We start from the raw sequence: 24,341 nt of genomic DNA on the forward strand, positions 1-24,341 counted from the left end.
TGGAGAATTTGGGTTAGTTTACCCGTGTATCTTTTTATAGTAGATTGCGTCATGGATTAAAAGTTAGAGTTTGTCTCGTGTACGGTGGGGATATTCCCACGTTAGAAAGTCCCCTGGACTATAAATATGTATCTAGGGTTTATGGAATAAACAACAACTCACGTTCAACCCCAAAACAAACCAATCTCGGCGTATCGCCAACTCCTTCGTCTCGAGGGTTTCTATCAGGTAAGCGACATGCCGCCTAGATCGCATCTTGCGATCTAGGCAACGACAAGCCCCACGTTTTTCATGCGTTGCTCGTATCGAAGCGCTTTTGATGGCGAGCAACGTAGTTATCATAGATGTGTTAGGGTTAGCATTGTTCTTCGTTTAAGCATGCTTACGTAGTGCAACCCTTGCATATCTAGCCGCCCTCACGCCTATCTCAGGTGTGGGGCGGCACCCCGCTTGATCATTATTTAGTAGATCTGATCCGTTACGATTGCTCCTTGTCCTACAAGGATTAGTTTAATATCCGCAATAGTTAGGCCTTACAAAGGGGGAGGATCCAGGTGGCACGTAGGGTGGCGTTCGCAAGTCCTAAACAGGATGTTCCGAGGATCAACTTCATGTTGGTTTTTAGGCCTTGTTTAGGATCGGCTTACGAGCACCGTGCGTGGCCGCGAGGCCCAACCTGGAGTAGGATGATCCGATTATGCGGTGAAAACCCTAAATCGTCGTAGATCTAATTAGCTTTATCTTGATCAAGCAGGACCACCAAGTATTCGTGCACCCCGTACGAATCATGGGTGGATCGGCTCTTTGAGTCGATTCACAGGATAACCTGAGAGCCGATCGAGGCTCGTATTTAATGTTTACATGTATGCCTCGCGAGAAACTAAGCGAGGCATCCCCATCACCTTCCCGACAGGTATAGGTCAGGTGGCACGCCCTTGCACTTCGCATCGCCGCGTGTGACCAGAAGAGCATTGCGGGCCGTCGCTCGGAGGGGTCTCAGCAAGCCGCAGCTCTAGGCTCTTCCCGGCTCTACGGTGTTGACAAGGCCGCTGCCCGCCGGTGGGTTTTGGCAGTCAACAACCGTTGGTCCTATTTTTCGACGAGGCACCTGGGAGCACCAGAGGATGACCTGTGGGGCACCAGAGGGCGCCAAACCACAGGCCGGCGCGGCCAAGGAGGTGGCCGCGCCACCATGTGGTGTGGGCCCCTCCTTGCCCCACTTTGTCATCTCTTCCTCCCAAGCACCTTCTCTCTCCCGAAAAAACTCGTACCAAATTTCTCTCACTCGCGTTTTTGCTCAAGAACTCCAGATTTCTCGATCTCTTTGCTCAGCTCAGATTTCCTGCTGAAATTTGGCACATTTGCTCCTTGGTATGTAACTCCTCCACCCATCCAAGTAGAATTTTGTTTGGTTGAGTATATCTTGAATATTTTGCTGCTGTAGGTAACATGTTTGGTGAGCTTGCATGCTTGTTCTAATTGGTAGAAATTAGTTTTGATGCATGATTAGTACTCTAGCAAGTTCCTATGGTAGTTTCCTTCAATTATATGTCACCAAATCCAGTTTTATATTGTTTGTTGAAAATTTCAGAAAATGAAGAAGTTCAAATTTGGAGAATTGTTCAAGAAGGGAACAACCAGCACCGGGAGGCCTTCTAGGTCCTCCACCCAAATTAGGCGGTCGTACAACGAGGACATCCTCGCGCCTAGCTTCGCGCCCGAAGAGGACAACGGGCCTCCTAATGCTTCGACTTTCCCATGCTATGATTTTCTAAGGAATGCAGGGATATTGGAGGATTTCTTAACCCTTGTCAACAGGGCAGGGTTAACCACCTATATGGGAGATGAAAGGGAGCAGTACTATATGCTCACAAAAATTTTCGTCGAGAGCTTCCAGTTCAACAACAAACAATATGAGCCAACGGTTGCATTCAGGATCTATGGTAATCCTGTTACTATGCAATTGAAGGATTTTTGTCTTGCTTTGGATATTGTCCCTGCAGGTACAGCAAGTAGGATTGATGACAACCCTCGGGACTTGTTGGAGCTCTATCGAGGGATTACCGATGATGATTGTCGCACCATTCAGTGGGGCAAGATAAGGAACATTCAACTCCCCGCCATTAAGTATTTTGCATACTACATTGCTACTAGCATTCTTGGTAGGGAGAACACTAGTAATATCTCTAGCTACCATCTTGCTTTCCTGAATATTGCACTTACTGGTCAAACATCCTATCACCTTGGTGCTCTTATTGCTCGCCGCCTGTCTACCAGGGGACCTATTTTTGGAGGAACTATTGCACTGCGTGTTTTAACATATCTAAATCTTCCTATTGATCCTAATGATGTGCCATTGGCCCCTAGGAGACTTGACATTGTTGCTATGAAGAGTCATCATTTTGTGACTACTGATTCTACTTTAGATAATATGGTTTATAGAATGTTGTTTTCTGACGGGGATGAGAAAGAAATTCCTCTTCCCCAACCAGGTTTGCTAAGTATTGACAGGCAATCATGGTCGTGCACTAAGGAGGAGGTGGATGAACATATGAAGATACAAGAGTTCCACCAGCAACATGACTCCGAGGACGTCGGGACCTCCTACGACCACACCGTCACATATCCGGGTGCTTCTTCTAGCACATACCCGGAATACGACCCATCTTCATATTACGGAGACACTACCTCATGGGATCGATGGGATTGAACTCCACTTAGGCCAAAAGCCTAAGCTTGGGGGGGAGGTATACCGGCATCACTCATTCTTTGCATATTATAATTGCTGGATACTTGTATATACTTGTTTAGTCTCTTTGAGTGGTTTTCTAATGAGAGGAAGATGATATTTGGGGAAGTGCTGCCTGAAAACAGATTCTGGGCTGTTACCGTAAAAATTCGTGTGCCCAGCCAGAACAGTATTTTGAGTTGCAAATTTTTGTGCATGTTCCCCAGGTTGTTATCTAACTTTCATTAGTTGAACACTTTTTGAACTGAGCAACGTAAGATTTTTGTAAAAATCGATTTCTGTACTGCTGTCGGGTTTTGGCAGATTTCTGCCATCTCGTTTTTCTGTGTTTCTTTTAGTTTGCTATTTCTTGTTTTCACTTTGTTTCTTTCCCAAAACACAAAAAGACCAAAAATATTTCTGTTGTTTCTCTTCATCATTTGTTTATCTTGGTTTTTGCATTTGTTTCGCTTTATTTGCTATTACTAGTTTGCTATAAGAAAACCCAAAAAGATTTTGCTTTGTTTGCTTGTTTCCTTTTGTTCTTGTTCTCAAATTCGAAAACACCAAAAATATTTGCTGTTCTTCTTTGGTTTGTAAAGTTCATTATGAGTTCAATGGTCTTCGGTGGCTGGAGCGTGGTTTTCATTTCATATTATCCAAGCTACACAAGTGAAAAGGCAATAATGACGATCTACGACAATCGATTGTGGTGAGAGGCTGGTATGAACTCTATTTGTTTTCATTTTTGTACATATACTCATCCATGTGAGCATGCTTAGTTGGTTCATGTGAGGTGTATGTTATTTGAGAAAGTCTAGTAGTTCATGATCTCTCATGATTAGCTCCAATCTATTAATATGAGTAGCATGTTATGGATGTTTGCTTGCATTGTTTTATTCATAAGTAAGTATGGCATTGTGGTATCCTCCTCTGAATAATTCATTTATATCGACTTGGCACATGCTCACGCATGCATATGACTGAACAAGAGTCAATTAAGCCTCAATGATTTACATTGCTTCGAGTTCTTGTATCACTTTTATGCCTCGGTTAATTTATTTTGCCGCAAGCATGATTATGACGATTCTTGCTCTCTTGATTTGTCGCTCCCTAGTCTTTTGCTAGCCTTCACTTGTACTGAGCGGGAACGCTGCTCGTGCCTCCAAATACATGAAAACCAAGTTATTCCGGAGTGTCCACCATAAATACCTATGCATGGCATTTCAAACCATTCCAAGTAAATTCTCATGCGCTACCTTTAAAACCTTCAAAATGCTTCTTAATTTGTGTTGATGTTTCATAGCTCATGAGGAAGTATGTGGTGTTTAGCTTTCAACCTTGTCATTTACTTTTGACGGACTCTCATATGGAATAGTGGCACATCCGCTTATCCAATAATTTTGCAAAAAGAGCTGGCAATGGGATTCCCGATCCCGAATTAATTAACTTAAATAGACACTCCTCCATGGTTTGTGATTGTTGGACGGCACCCGAAGATTCGGTTAGCCATGGCTTGTGTAAGCAAAGGTTGGGGGAGTGTCATCATCATAATAAAACTAAAATAAAAAGGCACTCCTTCATGGTATGTGATTGTTGGCAGGCACCCGAGGATTCGGTTAGCCATGGTTTGTGTAAGAAAGGTTGGAAGGAGTGCTACATAAACATGCAAATAATTCATGGGAGCTGCTCTTGAAAGTCCGGTTGGCGAGGTAGTTGGTGAACCCATTACCATTCGTTGACAACAACAAACACCTCTCAAAATAATTTTACTCCTGATTTACAAATGAAAAGCTCTAGCGCATGTTAATCCCTGCTTCCCTCTGCGAAGGGTCAATCTTTTACTTTTATGTTGTGTCTCCATTATTTCTTTGAGCACTTTCTTGAGAGCACAACTGTCATTCTTAGTATAATATGCTTGTCTCAAAATATGATTGATTGTGGTATAACTTTGATGCTTTTATCTTTGACAATCACTACTTCTAGTCTTTCTATGAACTTCAAAGGTGCCCGGGCATTTATGTTTTGCCGATCAAATACAGGCAAGCGAGATACCACTTTATCATACTCTCTTATGAACATTGCAATCCTGCTTATATACATGATTCATGATGCTTATTATTAATTGTTGGTACCTCTTCATGATTGACATAGCTGTTAGATGATCTTATTTGCACGTACCTTATTATGAACTGCTTAAGTATCAGCCATATCATGAGAATATATACATCATATGAGCAAATGTGTTCGTGAAAGTTCTTTTATCGCTCAGTTGTTAACTGAATTGCTTGAGGACAAGCAATAAGCTAAGCTTGGGGGAGTTGATACGTCCAAAATGTATCTACTTTCCCGAACACTTTTGCTATTGTTTTGCCTCTAATTTGTGTATTTTGGATGCAACTAACACGGACTAACGCTGTTTTCAGCAGAACCGTTCAGTGTCTCGTTTTTGTGCAGAAATCCAACTTTCGGGAAAAACCTAGGGATTTTGACGAAAGGGCCTATTTTCCCGGAATAATGACGGAGCCGAAGGGCAATTGAAGTGGAGGCCCGAGGGCCCCACACTACATGGCGGCGCGGCCCGGGGGGCCCGCGCGGCCATGTAGTGTGGCCCCTCGGTCGGCCTCCGACGCCCCCTTCGGACTACTTATTCGCCTCGACCTAAAAACGCACGGAGAGAAGTCGAAGTCGCCGGAAACCCTCCGGAACGCCGCCACATCGCGAAACTCCATCGCGGCGAGTCGAAGTCTCCGTTACGGCACTCCGCGGGACGGGGAATTGGAGGAGATCATCACCGCCATCACCGCCAACGCCTCTCCATCAACCAGCAATGTTTCCCCCATCCATGTGTGAGTAATTCCCCGCTGTAGGCCGAAGGGGATGGTAGGGATTGGATGAGATTGGTCATGTAATAGCATAAGATTGTTAGGGCATAGTGCCTAGTGTCCAGTAGATGGTACTTTTATGATATTGTTGCAACTTGTTATGCTTAATGCTTGTCACTAGGGCCCGAGTGCCATGATCTCGGATCTGAACATGTTATTATTTCATCATGATATTCGTTGTTTATGATCTTACCCGCAAGTTGTATACACATGTCGTTGTCCGGAACCAATGGCCCCGAAGTGACGAAATCGGGACAACCGGAGGGGATGGTAGTGATGTGAGGATCACATGTGTTCACGTAGTGTTAATGCTTTGCTCCGGTACTCTATTAAAAGGAGTACCTTAATATCCGAGTAGTTTCCCTAGAGGCCCGGCTGCCACCAGTTGGTAGGACAAAAGATGTTGTGCAAGTTTCTCATTGCGAGCACGTACGACTATAATTGGAACACATGCCTATTGATTGATTAGTACTTGGATACCGTTTTATTATTATCCGCAAATGTCCTGCTATGATTGTTACATGAGTTTCTCTCATCCATGCAACGCCCGTCATCCGTCCCCGTGCCTACGATATTTTAATCCTGCTTGTTTACTAAAATCACTACTGCTGTCTTTGTTACTCGCTACTCGTTATTTCACTACTGCTACTCGCTATAAAGCTGTTACTACTCGATAAACTCTTGCGAGCAAGTCTCGTTTCCGAGTGCGGCTGAATTGACAACTCCGCTGTTAAGGCTTTCAAGTATTCTTTGTCTCCCCTTGTGTCGAATCAATAAATTGGGTAATACTTCCCTCGAAGACTGTTGCGATCCCCTATACTTGTGGGTCATCAGGCTCATTCGGTAACAATGAAATATCTTGCCTAGATCCCGAACCCTCCCCACAGGCCCACACCCACCCACCAACCATTCGCCCCATTAGCTCAAAAATACTCTCACACGCCAAAGCTCTGACTCTCTACAGTACTAGATCCGCTTCGCCGCCGGCATACTCCTCCACGGCGTAGCCTTGATCGTGTTGGCTGTCCACCCACCCGATCCGCTCCCCGCCGCCCTCGTCACCGACGGATCCGCTTCACCGCCGACCTCGCCACCGACGGATCCGCTTCACCGCCGACTTCGCCACCGACGGATCCGCTTCACCGCCGACCTCGCCACCGACTACCTCGGCGCAGCGGGCCGTATCAACTTCACCGAATCCCTTGCCGACCAACCAGATCCGCTTCACTAACGCCCGCTTCTACCGAAACAGGGTCGATTCATCGTCTCCCGCGTTCGCCGCCGCTGGAATGCAAGTTGCCGCCCCCGTCCACCCCGCCGCGGCTTGGTTAGTTCGCTGGCCCGTTAGATCGTGGTGTTTCTTTAGCCATGTTTTGTGTAGTTATTTGCAGATCTCATATGCCGTTAACTTTCTTGATGTGTTGCTTCGCATGAAGTTTGTTTAAATATTGTACAAGTACAAAAGCATTATCCGGTCGCTACCATCATGTTCATTCTACCGACACTTGTGTGCATCCACATATTTATAGCCTTATACCCATTCATTTGCTGCCAAGCTGTTTTTGTACTCGCATGCTATTGTCGCATCGCTTTTATAGTCATGCTATGGGCATTTCCAATCTTCTTGTTCTTATACCACGTCATTAGCTCACCGCTAGTCGCTAGCTGTTTTCTCGTGTCTCGCTATTCTCACATTGCTTTTATAATCATGCTATGTGCATTTCCAATCTGCTTTCTATTATACCTCGTCTTTAGCTTATATAGTTATTCGTTGCGTGCATGTCCGGTCTTTGTATTATCATAGACCGACTTGTCAATGTTATTTTTCCTAGGGATTGATCATGCGAACCACTTATTAGAACATCCAACATTAACGACGGGTACGCTAGGGAAGGTTGGAATCTGAAGTTCTTGGTTGGTAATTTTGGCGTTTACTTCCAGTATTATCTATAACCTATATGCATTGTTCCTTATGCAAGAGATTAACACTTGGAACCCTGCCATAGCAATGCCATTCATGCTTTACTATGTTTACGCCTATTTGATATGCTTGTCTTGGAGAAACTGCGAAGGTGATTTGAACTCGACATTTGGTCATTCTTAATGCCAGTTTACTTTATGTGGAAAACCTTGGCATTACCCTACTCTAAATCGAATGTCCGAAATTCGTATCTCATGCAAAGCAACATCTAGTTGGTTTTAATCCGATATCCGGTAAATATTGGCTTATTCATTTGGCAGCTCAAGTTTTTTGTTATTTGAAACCAGCTCGACTTGGTCTTAAATGTGATATCTAAACACGGATTAAGGACAATGGAGCAGGAGGATTAGCATTTCACTTGATGGCTGAACCTAAAATGACGAGGCATGTTGACCACGACTAGTGCACGCAAGAGAAGGACCTGCAGCGAGCCAGTATGTGCTTAGTACATGCATCTTATCTTATCTTGTGCTTATTTTTGCTACATGCTGTTATCTGATCTCTACATTGCGTAATACATGTTTGAATAGTTAATTGTTGTAACTATGTTTGCAATGTTACCGTAATGCGCTTTTAATGAAGCAATCATCATTAGAAGATAGTCGCCAAAAAGGATCCGTAGCGACCCTGTGCAACATTATGATGTAAGTTTGTGCTTAGTACAAGTTCCATACATTGTCTTATTTATGCAACTTGTTATTATCTTATATCTACATTGCATAATAAATGTTTGCATAGTTCATCGTTTAACTCTTTTTGCATTATTATCGGAATGCGGTTGTGATGAAGCAATCTTCATTAGAAGTGAGGCCCACAAAAACTTCCGATATTTCTTCGATGCATCTTCTCATAGCCGTCAACCTAGACCATTGCTTTCATCAAACAATAAATATCTCAAGGTCGTACTTTATAAAAGACATGGTATTGCTGCTTTAAGATCCGTAGTCGATATGTTGACAAAGAGTACACAAGATTCAATCAAGGCGATTGCCAAATGTCAACGTGTTATTGATGATGCTAATAGAAGTCCTCAATGATTCTATGTAATTTTTTTATTTGGGCACATGAATTGCCTTGTAATTTTCCTACTTGTTTTATTTGTGTATGTAATTGTGTGTATCATTGATATCGGATTTTAGGCTCATGAAATTTAATGCATGTTGACTAGTCAAACAAGTAGGGCACTACAACGGATTGGGCCGGCCCACTTACCGTAGTGTGGGACCCACTTTCATTTTGGGCCGGCCCACTTCTTTAGTAGGCCGGCCCGGTTACACGATAGTGGGATCCACATGCTTATTGGGCCGGCCCACTATCTTGTTGGGCCAGCCCATTTGGTATATGGTGGTCCCACATGGTAAATGGGCCGGCCCTTTAACAAGAAGGTGGGACCCACATGTGCTTTTGGCCCGGCCCACTATCTTGTTGGGCCGGCCCACTTGCTATATGGTGGACCCCACATACTAAATGGGCCGGCCCTTTAACAGAAGGTGGGACCCACATGTGTTTTGGCCCGCCCACTATCTTGTTGGGCCGGCCCACTTGCTATATGGTGGACCCCACATACTAAATGGGCCGGCCTTTTAACAGGAAGGTGGGACCCACCTGTGCTTTTGGCCCGGCCCGCTATCTTGTTGGGCCGGCCCACTTGCTATATGGTGGACCCCACACACCAAATGGGCCGACCCTTTAACAGGAAAGTGGGACCCACCTGTGTTTTTGTGGCCCAGCCCACTATCTTGTTGGGCCGGCCCACTTGCTATATGGTGGACCCCACATACTAAATGGGCCGACCCTTTAACCGGAAAGTGGGACCCACTCGTGTTTTTGGCCCGCCCACTTGCTACACGGTGGACCCCACACACTAAATGGGCCGGCCCTTTAACAGGAAAGTGGGACCCACTCGTGTTTCGGCCCGGCCCACTTGCTTTCTTGGGCCGGCCCGATGGCCGTAAGGTGGACCCCACATGTTAAATGGGCCGGCCCATTTAAGTTTTGACCGATCAACCTTAGAGGTTAGGCCCGGCCCACGTAACTAATGGACCAGCCCAGCTATATAGTTGACCGGTCAAACTATGTCAGCTGGCCCGCCCCGCTTAAGACGTGGCGGTGCCTCGTGTGGGCCTACCATCTACCACGGGGCTTCGGCGGTTAACGCCGTTAACCGCCGATTAACGGCGTCCGCCACGTGTCGGCTTGCATGACGTCGGCAGTCAACGGGCTCCCGAAACACTTGCGCAACGGTCCGATTTTCCGTGGCGGAAGGGCGCCCAAGCGCGACGGACCGAAAAAAACGTCGTTGGACTTTGCCTGACGCAGTTTCCACAACAGAACCCATATCGTCGGGTTAGGCCCATGGGCGACGAAAAATACCCCTTAGCGGACGATTTTGAGAAGTTGTCTATCAGAACTTTTCTTGTAGTGGAATTCTAAGCTTGGGGGGAGTTGATACGTCCAATTTGCATCACTATTTTATATCATAATTTGCTGTTATTCATTGATATATTTCATATTGGGACACAATACTTATGTTATTTCATCTATTTTGCATGTTTCATGATTATTTGGAGATCGAGCACCGGAGCCGGGATTCCGCTGGAAAAAGCACCGTCAGGATGCAATATTTCGGGAGATCAACCGTGGAAGGAAGTTTTACCAAAAATCCTATTTTTCCGGATGACGGAGGAAGCCGAAGGGGGAGCCGACTGGACCCGGGGTGGGCCCACACCATAGGGTGGCGCGGCCCATGGCCTGGCCGCGCCACCATGTGGTGTGGAGCCCCCTCGGCCTCTTTCGCCTCCTTTTCTTCGCGAAACCCTTCGTCCCGAAGACCGAAGCCACAGAAGAATCCTCAAGAAGGGTTACAGCCGCCTCTGCGGGGCGGAGAACACCAGAGAGAAAAGAGCTCTCCGGCGGGCAGGAGTCCGTCGGGGAAATTCCCTCCCGGAGGGGGAAATCGACGCCATCGTCACCGCCATCGAGCTGGACATCATCTCCATCACCATCATCATCATCTCCACCATCATCACCGCCATCTCCTCCGCCGGACATCGTCACCGCCGTAGCAATTTGGGTTTGATCTTGATTGTTTGATAGGGGAAACTCTCCCGATACTGATTTCTACTTGTTGTTGATGCTATTGAGTGAAACCATTGAACCAAGGTCTATGTTCAGATTGTTATTCATCATCATATCACCTCCGATCATGTTCCATATGATGTCTCGTGAGTAGTTCGTTTAGTTCTTGAGGACATGGGTGAAGTCTAAATGTTAGTAGTGAACTATGGTTGAGTAATATTCAATGTTATGATATTTAAGTTGTGGTGTTATTCTTCTAGTGGTGTCGTGTGAACGTCGACTACACGACACTTCACCATTTATGGGCCTAGGAGAATGCATCTTGTACTCGTTTACCAATTGCGGGGTTGCCGGAGTGACGAAACCTAAACCCCGTTGGTATATCGATGCAGGAGGGATCGCAGGATCTCGCAGTTTAAGGCCGTGGTTAGATTTATCTTAATTACTTTCTTGTAGTTGCGGATGCTTGCAAGGAGTATAATCACAAGTATGTATTAGTCCTAGGAAGGGCGGTACATTAGCATAGGTTCACCCACACAACACTTATCAAAACAATGAAGATTAATCAACTGTATGTAGCGAAAGCACTAGACTAAAATCCCGTGTGTCCTCGAAAACGTTTGGTCATTATAAGTAAACAAACCGGCTTGTCCTTTGTGCTAAAAAGGATTGGGCCACTCGCTGCAATTATTTCTCTCGCATTTTACTTACTCGTACTTTATTCATCTGTTACATCAAAACCCCCTGAATACTTATCTGTGAGCATTTACAGTGAATCCTTCATCAAAACTGCTTGTCAACACCTTCTGCTCCTCGTTGGGATCGACATTCTTACTTATCGAAGATACTACGATACACCCCTATACTTGTGGGTCATCAGAGTCTCAGAACTGGTGAAGAGGAGAAAGGACTTCACTACTTTTCCTATTCTTGTTCTAGGGTCTCCGGTGTAACTATTGAGGACTGTGTTGTCAGTGTCCTATATGCAAAATGTAACCCACCGGATATAATGGCAGCCCTCAGGGTCCTTCGAGACCCCCTCTTTCCCGTTTTTTTTAAAACCGACTAACTCCATACATACCAACTTTCAACTTTTGTTCCACACCACAGTAGGGAGGTCGGGATCGCCCGCTCGCATCAGCGGCCGCAGATTAGAGCATCACCAGCAACGTCCCCCAAAGCGGACCCTAAGGTATTTGGGGCGCGCTGGACAAAATTTCGTTCCCAGCTGCGCGCCCCAAAGCCTCCTTCCGTCCGGCGCGGTCGAATACGGTGTCCGGCGCCCCGAGCCCGTCCCCACTCCATAGGAGACGCTCCGGGCACGCCAGACACAACGAAAAGCGAGGCGGGCTCCCACCTGTCGGCGACCATGGTTGGTTCGCGCCTTTTATTTCTCGTCGCTCCTTCCGTCCCGTGCCTCCCACCCCTCCGCCGCTCGATTTGCCGGTCGTTTTGACGGCAGATCTCTTCTGAGTAGGGGACCGTCGTGGTGGCTGGCTCTCTCGCCGGCCTTTTCGCCGCCGCCGCTTCGCCAGCGCGTCCTAGAACATGTCGTCAAACCCGCTCCACCTCCGCGCACATAAGGCGTTCGACGCCTTTTCAGGTAGGTGCGATAGGTCGATGTTCGTTGCCTCGTCTGCCGCGGATGAATTTTAACCATTAATTTGCTTCAAACATGGATAGCAACGACGAGATTCTTGTCCGACTGCTGGAGGACGAGCAAGCCTTCGACGATGACATTCAGGAGCATTTGCTAATCATCGCGTCCCTCCAGAACATTCTTGACGCCGATGCGGAGAAGCGGAAGAGGCCACGCCGCGGAGGATCAAGGTCGGGAAGAACAAAGTCGAAGCCTCGGGAGAGGATGGAGGGGCATACCATGCTGCACAATGACTACTTCGTAGATGACGCAACACAGGCTGATGATTTTCGGCGCCAGTATAGGATGAGCAAGGGTTTGTTCATGAATATCCTACACGGCGTTCGAGAGTTCGACCCCTACTTCAAGCTGAAGCACGACGCTCTAGGCGTTGCCGGGTTCTCGTCGATTCAAAAGTGCATCGCCGCCATGAGGATACTTGCATACAGAGCACCTATCGATACACATGACGACTACCTTCGCATGAGTGAGTCTACTGCCATTGAGTGCATGTACAAGTTTTGCCGAGCTGTGGTGGAAAAGTTTGGCAAATACTGCTTGAGAGGGCCAACTGAAGAATAGATTGCAAGGATCATGGCACAAAATGCTGCGAGAGGATTCCCTAGGATGCTTGGAAGCATCGATTGCGTGCACTGGTCATGGAAGAACTGCCCGTTCGCTTGACAATGTATATACAAATGGCGTCATGGATATTGCAGTGTGGTGCTTGAAGCCGTGGCAGATTATGACCTATGGATTTGGCATTCTTTCTTTGACATGGCGGGATCACACAATGACATCAACGTGTTGCAGCGGTCTCTGGTGTTCAGCAAACTAGTGGAAGGTCATGCTCCACCATAAAACTATGAGATCAATGGCCACCAATATAGTAAAGGATATTATCTTGCCGATAGTATATATCCAAAATGGGACACTTTTGTAAAACAATCCCGACTCCATCAGGTCAGATGAATTGCCATTTTGCTTCGCGACAGGAGGCTTGCAGGAAGGATATCGAGTGGGCATTTGGTGTACTTCAAGCTCAATTTGCAATTGTTCGGTACCCTGCTCTCACGATCAATGTGGGAGGTGATGCAAGCTTGTGTGATCATGCATAATATGATCATCGAGGATGACAGCAAGAATCAGGTCATGAGACATGTTGGTCCCTATGAGTATTAGGGTCCTCTTGCGGAGGTTAATTATGAGTTGGCTGTAGATTTTGCTATTTTCCTCGTCACGCACGCGGAGATCCATGACAGCAATATTCACGAGCAACTTGAAAATGATCTCGTTAAGTATATGTGGAGGATCAAATGATTATCAGCAAATGATGCGGCACCTTGATCTAACCTCATTTATTACATTTGTTTAGTTGTTTTATTTTTTATTGTATTTTAATTTGAAAATAATTTTAATAAATATATTTATTTATATGCTACGTATAGTAAATGGTTATGTTTTCGAAAATTCTATAAAAAAAATGAAGGTGAGGTTCAGGGGATGCGGCTGGGGAGCGAGGTCCCCAAATGCTCGACCTGGCGGGCGTTTGGGACGCTTGGTTATGTTTCTTCAGCCCATAGAGGATCGGACAGAAACTGGGTCGAAGCCCAGGTAAAACCCACACGGCTCATTCAGACCCACCCGTGTCTGTCGAGATATCTCGGAAGCCCGAACCAAACATTCTTCCCCTTCCTTTCCCTTCGGCGGCTGCTCTTTCTCTCTCTCTCTCGCGACCCATCCTTCACACCCACAAAACCCTCGAAAAGCAAAGGCGGCGGCGAGACATGGCGGAGGTCGAAGCTGTTGTTCCTGTGGCGGTGGCGGCGGCGGAGACCCCTGAGGTCGCGGCCGAGAGCGACGCGGGTGCGGCGGAGGCCGCGGCGAAGGGGCCGCACAAGCTGCAGCGGCAGTGGACCTTCTGGTACGACATCCAGACCAAGCCCAAGCCCGGCGCCGCCTGGGGCAGCACGCTCAAGAAGGGCTACACCTTCGACACCGTCGAGGAGTTCTGGTGGTACGTGCGTGCGTGCGCTCCCTCCCTCTCCTGCCCTCCTTACCCAATCCGATCAGATCTGATCTGGTCATCTAGAATCACTGTTGGCTCCCATCCTCGGTGGTTATATATGATTGGGGATTTTCGGTGCGAGAAGGTCTATGCCACCTTACGCTGTTAAGCCAACATATCCTATAAGAACATGGTTAATTTGTTAGGTTATTTTGAAGATATTTGTCGATTACACGATTGGATGCTACAGATTTCACATCCGTGGGTAGGGATGGGTTTGCCTTTGGACAACATTATTTTGGTTGTGTGCGCGCTAGGTAGCATTGGTTAAATCATCCATGTTAATGTTGGGATGAACTATATGGCACTATTCGTTCCTGCATTTGATAGCGGATTATTTCTATTATCTATTAAATTCCCCCAACTTTGTTGTTTCGTATTATCCCAGTTGAGCAGGCCAAGTTGTATATATTGTTCCTTCTTAACTTCCTCCCAACGATTTTTTGAAAGTAAAATCTTCTTATTAGTAGAAATAATATATTATGTCTTTGTTTTGGAGTTGAACTAAATATGTCAACATGTGTAGGCGAGGTTTTGATTTTTATTATTATTAAGTCCAGCAGGTCATTGTTTCTATGTTGTGATAAACAGAAGTTTCCACTTGAACCTGAAGAAATATTCCTAGATTGTTGTTATGGTTGGTTCTGTTAGGCACTCATTATTTGCTTCTTCTTCTGTTCGTTAGGCTCTCTAGTCTCTACTACCTCTGGCTTAATTAATTGCGCCCATCCAAGTGCATGCATGGACAGGTACCCTCCGCGATTAAATCCGACCGGAGGTACATGCTAGCGTCGTTTTTAAAAATGTGGGCAAGCCCTATTATTAAAAATAACGATGTTGTATTGTAAAAATGATGTTTGTTCGGTTTTGGACCAACCAATCATTACGTACCTTGTGTCTACAAACATGACCCTAAAACCCCTAATGAATAGTCATATTTAAGAGTAGCAGTATCTAATACACATGATTATTGTGTGCAGGAACTTATAATCAAATTCTGTTTCTATTATACTGAACTTCTACCGCAGCAGCTCTTCCTATTTTCTCAGGATGTTGTTTACTTTGATTATCCTTTATGTTTCTGTAAGCTACAATTTCTTCTCTAACTTGAGCCTTGTTTCTTTGGCAGCTTGTATGATCAGATTTTCAAGCCAAGTAAGTTGCAAGGAAGTGCTGATTTTCATTTGTTCAAGGCTGGGGTTGAACCCAAGTGGGAAGACCCAGAGTGCGCAAATGGGGGAAAATGGACTGTGATATCCAGCAGAAAGCCCAACCTTGATACTATGTGGCTTGAAACCGTAAGTTTCTGTAATTTTATTTTTTGGAGGTGCTTTAGAAATCTAGTATGGTTATTTCCTTTTTTGTATCTGGCCCAAAGTTCCTGTCAAGGGAATTTGTTTGACTAACTTCGTAATCATGCAGTGCATGGCTTTGATTGGAGAGCAGTTTGATGAAAGCCAGGAAATTTGTGGAGTTGTTGCTAGTGTTCGCCAGAGACAGGATAAGCTTTCATTGTGGACTAAGACTGCAAGTAATGAAGCTGTTCAGGTTTGTTCTGAAACCAAAATCATTTTGCAAATCAACCTCACCAGTGTTTGTGTTATTCGTTTATTTTAGTGTTTTGCTTCAAATGTTCTTGGAGACATTCATAATCTGTAGTCCAGTCCAGTGCTCTGTCGCCTCGTCTATAGTCATCAATTAACATGCAGCTAGTTTTATTATAGTCCATTTTAATGTTCTTAATTTCAGAGTTTATTCTAAAACAACCTGAGCGGTCCACAGACCATAGCTCGAATAAATGCACGTGGCAACATAACAAGCTTTCAGTTGGAACTTAGGATCAAAAGCTTATAAGAATTTTGTAATAGTCATCTACATGTCAAAGCAAAGTATCAATTGGACAACCAACTTCAGAGTATACGATCCATGGACCCGTCTTCTTATCTCTTGAAGTGAAAACGGTTCAGAACTATTTCGTTCTTTTTGAGTTCATTTAATGCCATTTAGCTGTCATGGACAGTACTTGTCTTTGTGGTGTTGGCGTGTTGCACTGAAGTGGTTGTCTGTGTCCTGCAAGTAGTTACAATACATCGGAACACCGTGTAGGCTATTAATGTATGACGTCAACATGCATGTACCCACTATGCATATATGCCAACTGGAAAAAGATGCTCTTAAGTTTTATCTCTAGGAAAAGCACGAAGGCAAACATTTTGTGCTTTCCCTAAGGTACTTAATAATTTTGAGTCTTCTCATTTTTGTATCGAATTTACAACTCACTGTTTTTATTTCTATATAGAAAAACATTATCACGTGGGCATTTTTTACTTAAGTCTTGTACCATAAATTGTAATGTACTGCTTTATTACTTTAGATAGTGGTTACATTCTGATTGAATAGTGTCAGACAGGAATTCATTTATTACATCAATGGGAAAAGAGCTTACGATAAGAGCTTCTTTCTACATATATGTGCCACATTATTTGCATTATGACCAACAAAAACAAGCTAGAAATCCTGGAAATAATAATGTGGCGCCTTTCCTTCCATACCGCCAGGAAGAGTACCTAGCCCCAGCCCGCAACTTTTGAACTGTTGCTTTTTGATCATGTTCAGATATTAACTCTAACTGTATTGAGCGCTCTCTTTCTTCTATCATACAGGTAGACATTGGCAAGAAATGGAAGGATATTGTTGACTACAATGATAAGATGACCTACAGCTTCCATGTATGCCTCTTTTCTTATTTTCTCAAATAGCGTATGCTGCTCTAGGCACTTGTAGAGAAATATTACATGTCCACAGCTCACCCTGTTTTGATGTAATTCAAATACAGGACGACTCCAGAAGTCAGAAACCAAGCAGGGGCGGACGATACACCGTGTAAGGCTTCACATGATGAAGCTTGCAGCTCGGAGAAGTGGCAGATGTTCGAACAGCCTTGACAGATGTTGTTTGAGGCAATTTTCCAATCTATTATGTTGTTTTGCTCTCTGATTGCTTGTGGTTAAGAGAATACAAAGTTATTGTATGCACTCAATTTTTCTCTCAGTACCCCTTGGTTTTGACAACCCAGAGGAGCAATCGTTTGTGGGACGTGGGATGCATACGTTCTCGTGCTTAAAATGTATTTGCTGTATCTGCCAGCAAATACATTTGCCATTTCTGCAACGCCTACTTCACAACACCTAACCACATTTTGGTTTTATGATCCGATACAAGGGTATTTTCCCTAGATGTCTACTCTAACCAAGTTGAGTCATAAAATTGTTTCGGTTCCTATCATATGCCTGCTTAATAAGATAGAACATGTGTTGATACCTTGGTCCATTGATATTTGCCCCACACGGAACTTGTTCTGTACCATTGGCGTTTGAGCAAATGAAAGATTGAAACACTTTCTTTTCTCTCTGTAGAAAGATGGATCCTGTGCGTCCGTTTGGTCATACACTTTGTTCCCCAGGCAACTAGGAAGTCTCTTCTTGATCACCAACTATCACACAGGATGGGAGTTCACCTCAGATGGCTCCCCTACCATCTGCCGCCATTTATACACGCACTGCCTTCACGCTCACTCACACGGCTACCAGGAACACGGACGCATCACTCACCGTGAACCACACCTATGTCGACGTCTGAATTCACCGCTTGCTTCACCCATGGCCTTGTTTCTTCCCAGCTCACCTCGCCCCGTTCCTGTCCAATATTACACATATACTTTTCGCATTTCTTTTTCAGGGCCTTTTGCTTGAAGAACACTGCGGCATTTTCCATCACACCTAAGAGCAGCGAACGCACGTCTTGCTTTGCAAGCGAACCATGCTGTGCTTGTCATGCGTCTGCCTTGCCTTGGCTTGTGCTCTAATCAAGCCGGACTCTCCACCCCACGGTTGGTGACAGACGCCGCCCCGCCACCTTACCGCGCCATCTCGCGCGCCCCCCTCAGCTATATCACCTCTTAGCCTCCTCCATGTCCCTTCACCGATACCTCACCCCTCCACCACCCCGCCACCAACAGCACCACCACTCCGAGCGGCGGCGCCATCGCAGCGTCGCGCGCCATGGACACCGGCGAGCCGAAGCCCAAGGCTGCCAAGGCGTGCCGTGCGTGCGGCGACGATGTCGGATTGAGGGAGGACGGCACCCCGTTCGTGGCGTGCGCCGAGTGCGGGTTCCCGGTGTGCCGGCCGTGCTACGAGTACGAGCGCAGCGACGGCACACAGTGCTGCCCCCAGTGCAACACCCGCTACAAGCGCCACAAAGGTCAGCAGTTCAGCACCACACCCTGCATCGATCAACTAATGCCAGAGACTGCAGCATTGCATTAGGAATTCAGGTATGCGTTTTGACATGGTAATTTGGTTCGCGCAGGATGCCCAAGGGCGGACGGGGACGAAGAGGACGGCGAGATGGACGACTTCGAAGAGGATTTCCAGGCCAAGAGCCCCAAGAAGCCTCACGAGCCTGTTCCGTTCGACGTCTACTCGGTGAGTGAGATCCAATGATCGATCGATCGATCGATGTCAATGGTTTACCTTTTTCACTTTTTAAGAAAGTGTAATGTGTAACATGAAGGTTGATTTGCAGGAGAACGGCGAGCAGCCGCCGCAGAAGTGGCGCCCCGGTGGCCCGGCGATGTCCTCCTTCGGCGGAAGCGGTTAGTGCAGAACAAGAAACAGAGCAGAACAGAACACTTTCATTTGTTTTGCAGTGGAGAGTAGTGAGAGTGTTCTGAACTGACGAGTAAACTCTTCGTTTTGCAGTGGCTGGCAAGGAGCTGGAGACGGAGCGGGAGATGGAGGGGAGCATGGAGTGGAAGGAGAGGATCGACAAGTGGAAGACCAAACAGGAGAAGAGGGGGAAGCTCAACCGCGACAACAGCGACGACGAGGACGACGACAAGAACGACGACGAGTACATGCTGTAAGCCATTTCTCTTGCCAAAATTCGATTCGATTTGAAATTAGGAAGTACTACTAATTGCACGCGCAAAAAAAAAATAAAAAAATTCGTTTGGTCGTGCAGCCTAGCGGAGGCGCGTCAGCCGCTGTGGCGCAAGCTGCCGGTGCCGTCGAGCCTGATCAACCCGTACCGCATCGTGATCGTGGTCCGCCTGGTTGTGCTGTGCTTCTTCCTCCGGTTCCGGATCATGACCCCGGCCAACGACGCCATCCCGCTGTGGCTGGTGTCCGTCATCTGCGAGCTGTGGTTCGCGCTCTCCTGGATCCTGGACCAGCTGCCCAAGTGGTCGCCGGTGACCCGCGAGACGTACCTGGACCGGCTGGCGCTCCGGTACGACCGCGAGGGCGAGCCGTCCCGGCTGTCCCCGGTCGACTTCTTCGTCAGCACGGTGGACCCGCTCAAGGAGCCGCCCATCATCACCGCCAACACGGTGCTGTCCATCCTCGCCGTGGACTACCCGGTGGACCGCAACAGCTGCTACGTGTCCGACGACGGCGCGTCGATGCTGTGCTTCGACACCCTGTCGGAGACGGCGGAGTTCGCGCGGCGTTGGGTGCCCTTCTGCAAGAAGTTCTCCATCGAGCCGCGCGCCCCGGAGTTCTACTTCTCGCAGAAGATCGACTACCTCAAGGACAAGGTGCAGCCGACGTTCGTCAAGGAGCGTCGCGCCATGAAGCGCGAGTACGAGGAGTTCAAGGTGCGGATCAACGGGCTGGTGGCCAAGGCGGAGAAGAAGCCCGAGGAAGGGTGGGTGATGGCGGACGGGACGCCGTGGCCAGGGAACAACACGAGGGACCACCCCGGGATGATCCAGGTGTACCTGGGCAGCCAGGGCGCGCTGGACGTGGAGGGGAACGAGCTGCCGCGGCTGGTGTACGTTTCCCGCGAGAAGCGGCCGGGGCACAACCACCACAAGAAGGCCGGCGCCATGAACGCGCTGGTGCGCGTGTCGGCGGTGCTCACCAACGCGCCCTTCATCCTCAACCTCGACTGCGACCACTACGTGAACAACAGCAAGGCGGTGCGCGAGGCCATGTGCTTCCTCATGGACCCGCAGCTCGGGAAGAAGCTCTGCTACGTCCAGTTCCCGCAGCGCTTCGACGGCATCGACCTCCACGATCGTTACGCCAACCGCAACGTCGTCTTCTTCGACGTAAGACACGTTCGATCGGTTCTGAGTACTGAACTGAGATTATCTGAGCTGAGCTGATGTAGACTACCGTTTGCGTTGCAGATCAACATGAAGGGGCTGGACGGGATCCAGGGCCCGGTGTACGTGGGGACGGGGTGCGTGTTCAACAGGCAGGCGCTGTACGGCTACGACCCGCCGCGGGCGGAGAAGAGGCCCAAGATGACGTGCGACTGCTGGCCGTCGTGGTGCTGCTGTTGCTGCTGCTTCGGGGGAGGGAAGCACCGCAAGTCCAAGGACAAGAAGGGCGGCGACGGCGAGGACGAGCCGCGACGTGGCCTGCTAGGCTTCTACAAGAAGAGGGGTAGCAAGAAGGACAAGCTCGGCGGCGGGCCGAAGAAGGGGTCATACCGGAAGCAGCAGCGCGGGTACGAGCTGGAGGAGATCGAGGAGGGCATCGAGGGGTACGACGACCTGGACCGGTCCTCGCTCATGTCGCAGAAGAGCTTCCAGAAGCGGTTCGGCCAGTCGCCGGTGTTCATCGCCTCCACGCTTGTCGAGGACGGCGGACTGCCCCAGGGCGCCGCCGCAGACCCGGCTGGCCTGATCAAGGAGGCCATCCACGTCATCAGCTGCGGCTACGAGGAGAAAACAGAGTGGGGCAAGGAAGTAAGTAATAAAACCTCCTTCATAATTTTCTTCAAAAAATAAAATTTGCACCAGCCGGGAATCGAACCCGGGTCTGTACCGTGGCAGGGTACTATTCTACCACTAGACCACTGGTGCTTACTGATTTTGAATTGGGGTAATATTTATACAGATCGGTTGGATCTACGGGTCGGTGACGGAGGACATCCTGACGGGGTTCAAGATGCACTGCCGTGGGTGGAAGTCCGTCTACTGCACGCCGACGCGCCCCGCGTTCAAGGGGTCGGCGCCCATCAACTTGTCCGACAGGCTTCACCAGGTGCTCCGGTGGGCGCTGGGCTCCGTCGAGATCTTCATGAGTCGCCACTGCCCGCTCTGGTACGCCTACGGTGGCCGCCTCAAGTGGCTCGAGCGCTTCGCCTACACCAACACCATCGTCTACCCCTTCACCTCCATTCCGCTCATCGCCTACTGCACCATCCCCGCCGTCTGCCTCCTCACCGGCAAGTTCATCATACCCACGGTAAGCCGCGTCGTTCCTCCGTAATTTTCCATGGAGCAGAGTACCACTGTACAGATGGAACAAGTACTAACCGTGCGCGTGCATATATACGAATGTTCAGCTGAACAACCTGGCGAGCATCTGGTTCATCGCCTTGTTCTTGTCCATTATCGCGACGGGTGTGCTGGAGCTGCGGTGGAGCGGGGTGAGCATCGAGGACTGGTGGCGCAACGAGCAGTTCTGGGTCATCGGCGGCGTCTCGGCGCACCTCTTCGCCGTCTTCCAGGGCTTCCTCAAGGTGCTGGGCGGCGTGGACACCAACTTCACCGTCACCTCCAAAGGGGCCGCCGACGAGGCCGACGCCTTCGGCGACCTCTACCTCTTCAAGTGGACCACCCTGCTCATCCCGCCCACCACGCTCATCATCATCAACATGGTCGGCATCGTCGCCGGCGTCTCAGACGCCGTCAACAACGGGTACGGCTCCTGGGGCCCACTCTTCGGGAAGCTCTTCTTCTCCTTCTGGGTCATCGTCCACCTCTACCCCTTCCTCAAGGGCCTCATGGGCAGGCAGAACCGCACGCCCACCATCGTCGTGCTCTGGTCCGTCCTCCTCGCCTCCATCTTCTCCCTCGTCTGGGTCAGGATCGACCCTTTCATCGCCAAGTCCACGGGACCCATCCTTAAGCCATGCGGAGTACAATGTTGAGCCCGCTTTGTTGCACATATGTTGCTTGCACTTTTGGGGCGTTTCGTATTTGATGACTTGTTTCTTCTCTACAAGTTTTGGAATGAGATAAACTCTTAATTGGGTCGGGGTCAAGTTGTATGAATTGTTCTCGAGATTATATTGGAATTGAGGGACATATTATTTCTACATTTCAGTTGTTAGAGCATCTCCAATCCAACAGACGCGAGCAAATTTTTTTTATAGTGCCGTTTTCCTGTTTTAGTGCTCGCGGTTGCGTTGGGCTTCACCGGCGCTGTAAAATATAGCGCGCGCAAAACACATCTTTTCTAGGCGCTGTAAAATACAGCGCGCTGGCATATGAACAAACAAAAATCAACACCTAGAAAGCGCTATCAAGATCAAACACAATCAAATAAATCAAATATAAATAGTTTATTACAATACTATGAAATAAAAATTTATCGTTAATACAATAAACTGTGAATAAATGAAATATAACAACTCTGCTGGCCATTTCATCTCCACCACTCTTCGATTAGATCATTCTGAAGCTCAAGATGAGTTTCCTCCTTCCGAATAGCTTTGTAGGAGGCAATAAACTTGGACACTCTCTCTTCTCTCCTATGCACTCGAATTGGTCGGCCCATCAACTCATAGGGCAAGTAGTCATTGTCTTGACCACGCACATCGTCGATGATCATGTTATGCATGATGATACATGTATTCATGATATATCAAAGGACCTCTTAATCCCAAAATCTAGTCGGTCCTCTGACAATAGCAAATTGGGCTTGCAACATTCCAAATTTTCTCTTAACATCTTTTCTTGCCACCGCTTGTGCATTTTAAAATTAAACTTGTTTCTTACCGGATGGTTTGACAACTGACTTCACAAATGTTTCCCACTTTGGGTAGATCCCGTCGGCTAAGAAGTACCCAAAGTTCTATGTGTGTCCACTGGCTCGAAACTGAACCGAAGAAGTATCACCCAAAGCAATCCTGCTCATTAAGGCTAACCGTTGGACAACATTGACGTCGTTCAACGTACCAGGCAATTCGAAAAAAGCATGCCAAATTCAAGTTTCATAGTCAGCCACAGCTTCAAGGATTATAGTGGAATCTTTTATGTGGCATTTGAACTGTCCATGGCATGTGGCAGGACAATTCTTCCAACTCCAATGCATACAATCGATGAACCAAGCATATCTGGAAATCAACGATTATTGTTGAACTTAAGAAGTCTTGCCATATCTGCTTCATTGGGAGCTCGCAAATAAACCTCGCCGAACACCTTAACATTGCAATGGCAAATGCTTCACACACTTGATAGCTTGGTTTTCACCCATCGCCAAATGGTCATCAACTAGATCAGCTGGTATCCCGTGTGCCAACATACGCAAAGCAACAGTGACTTTTTGCTCCGTACTATTCCCTAGTTCTCCGGCGGCATTCTTCCGTTGCTCAAAGAACCTGCCGTACTTCTTGAGCTCCTCTGCGATTCTCTTGAAGAAGTTGATGGTCATCCGAAAACGATGATGAAAATATCTTTTTTGGAAATGTGGCATTCTTCGCAGAATAGCTACGTCTCGTGTGCTTCTATCCTTTCCACCACAATTTCTGTCGACCAATAACAGAACCACCATGTTTCGGCCTCTTCTTTGCGCGCATAGCCCAGCATTGCCATCACTTCTTCTTCTTAAATGTCCCATTCTTCATCGGATGAATCGGATAAAGAGCTCATCTATCCATGAAGCACAAAAAATTTAACAAACGAACTAAAAAATCTAATTCAAAGAAGGCCGGCGCATACCTTCGAGCATCTTGCGGGCGCTCCGGATGCAGGGAAGACGCGACGGAGATTTGGCAATGGCGGATCGGTGATTTGGACGCCTGGATGCTCGGCGGCTGCAGGTAAGTGGCACGTCTTCATTTTTCCGCGTCAGAGTTTCCTGGTAGGCGCCGCGAAACCACCGGAGGAGAAAGGGGTGGAGGTTTCGCCGGCGGCGGAGCGGCGTGCGGAAGTTTCAGAG

At 47.7% G+C, this 24,341-nt stretch overlaps 2 protein-coding genes and 1 non-coding gene across 3 annotated transcripts; 2 read left to right on the forward strand and 1 right to left on the reverse strand.

The window, feature by feature from the left end:
* The first annotated feature begins 14,020 nt into the window (after nt 1-14,020).
* Nucleotides 14,021-17,450, forward strand: LOC124674811 (eukaryotic translation initiation factor-like). The gene is made up of 5 exons (XM_047210867.1): nt 14,021-14,328; nt 15,509-15,677; nt 15,802-15,927; nt 17,043-17,108; nt 17,216-17,450. Exons 1-5 carry the CDS (start codon nt 14,099-14,101, stop codon nt 17,264-17,266), a joined length of 642 nt encoding a protein of 213 aa, XP_047066823.1. The 5' UTR covers nt 14,021-14,098; the 3' UTR covers nt 17,267-17,450.
* Nucleotides 17,451-18,425: 975 nt separating this feature from the next.
* Nucleotides 18,426-22,497, forward strand: LOC124670654 (cellulose synthase A catalytic subunit 7 [UDP-forming]-like). The gene is made up of 8 exons (XM_047207127.1): nt 18,426-18,642; nt 18,751-18,866; nt 18,967-19,036; nt 19,143-19,302; nt 19,405-20,494; nt 20,576-21,139; nt 21,291-21,641; nt 21,742-22,497. The coding sequence occupies exons 1-8, from the start codon at nt 18,441-18,443 to the stop codon at nt 22,327-22,329; spliced, it is 3,141 nt and encodes a 1,046-aa protein (XP_047063083.1). The 5' UTR covers nt 18,426-18,440; the 3' UTR covers nt 22,330-22,497.
* Nucleotides 21,186-21,256, reverse strand: TRNAG-GCC. The gene has a single exon. It is a non-coding gene; the product is annotated as a tRNA-Gly (tRNA).
* Nucleotides 22,498-24,341: the final 1,844 nt, after the last annotated feature.

The sequence above is a fragment of the Lolium rigidum genome, chromosome 7 (genome assembly GCF_022539505.1).
Source record: "Lolium rigidum isolate FL_2022 chromosome 7, APGP_CSIRO_Lrig_0.1, whole genome shotgun sequence".
Lineage (NCBI taxonomy): Eukaryota > Viridiplantae > Streptophyta > Magnoliopsida > Poales > Poaceae > Lolium > Lolium rigidum.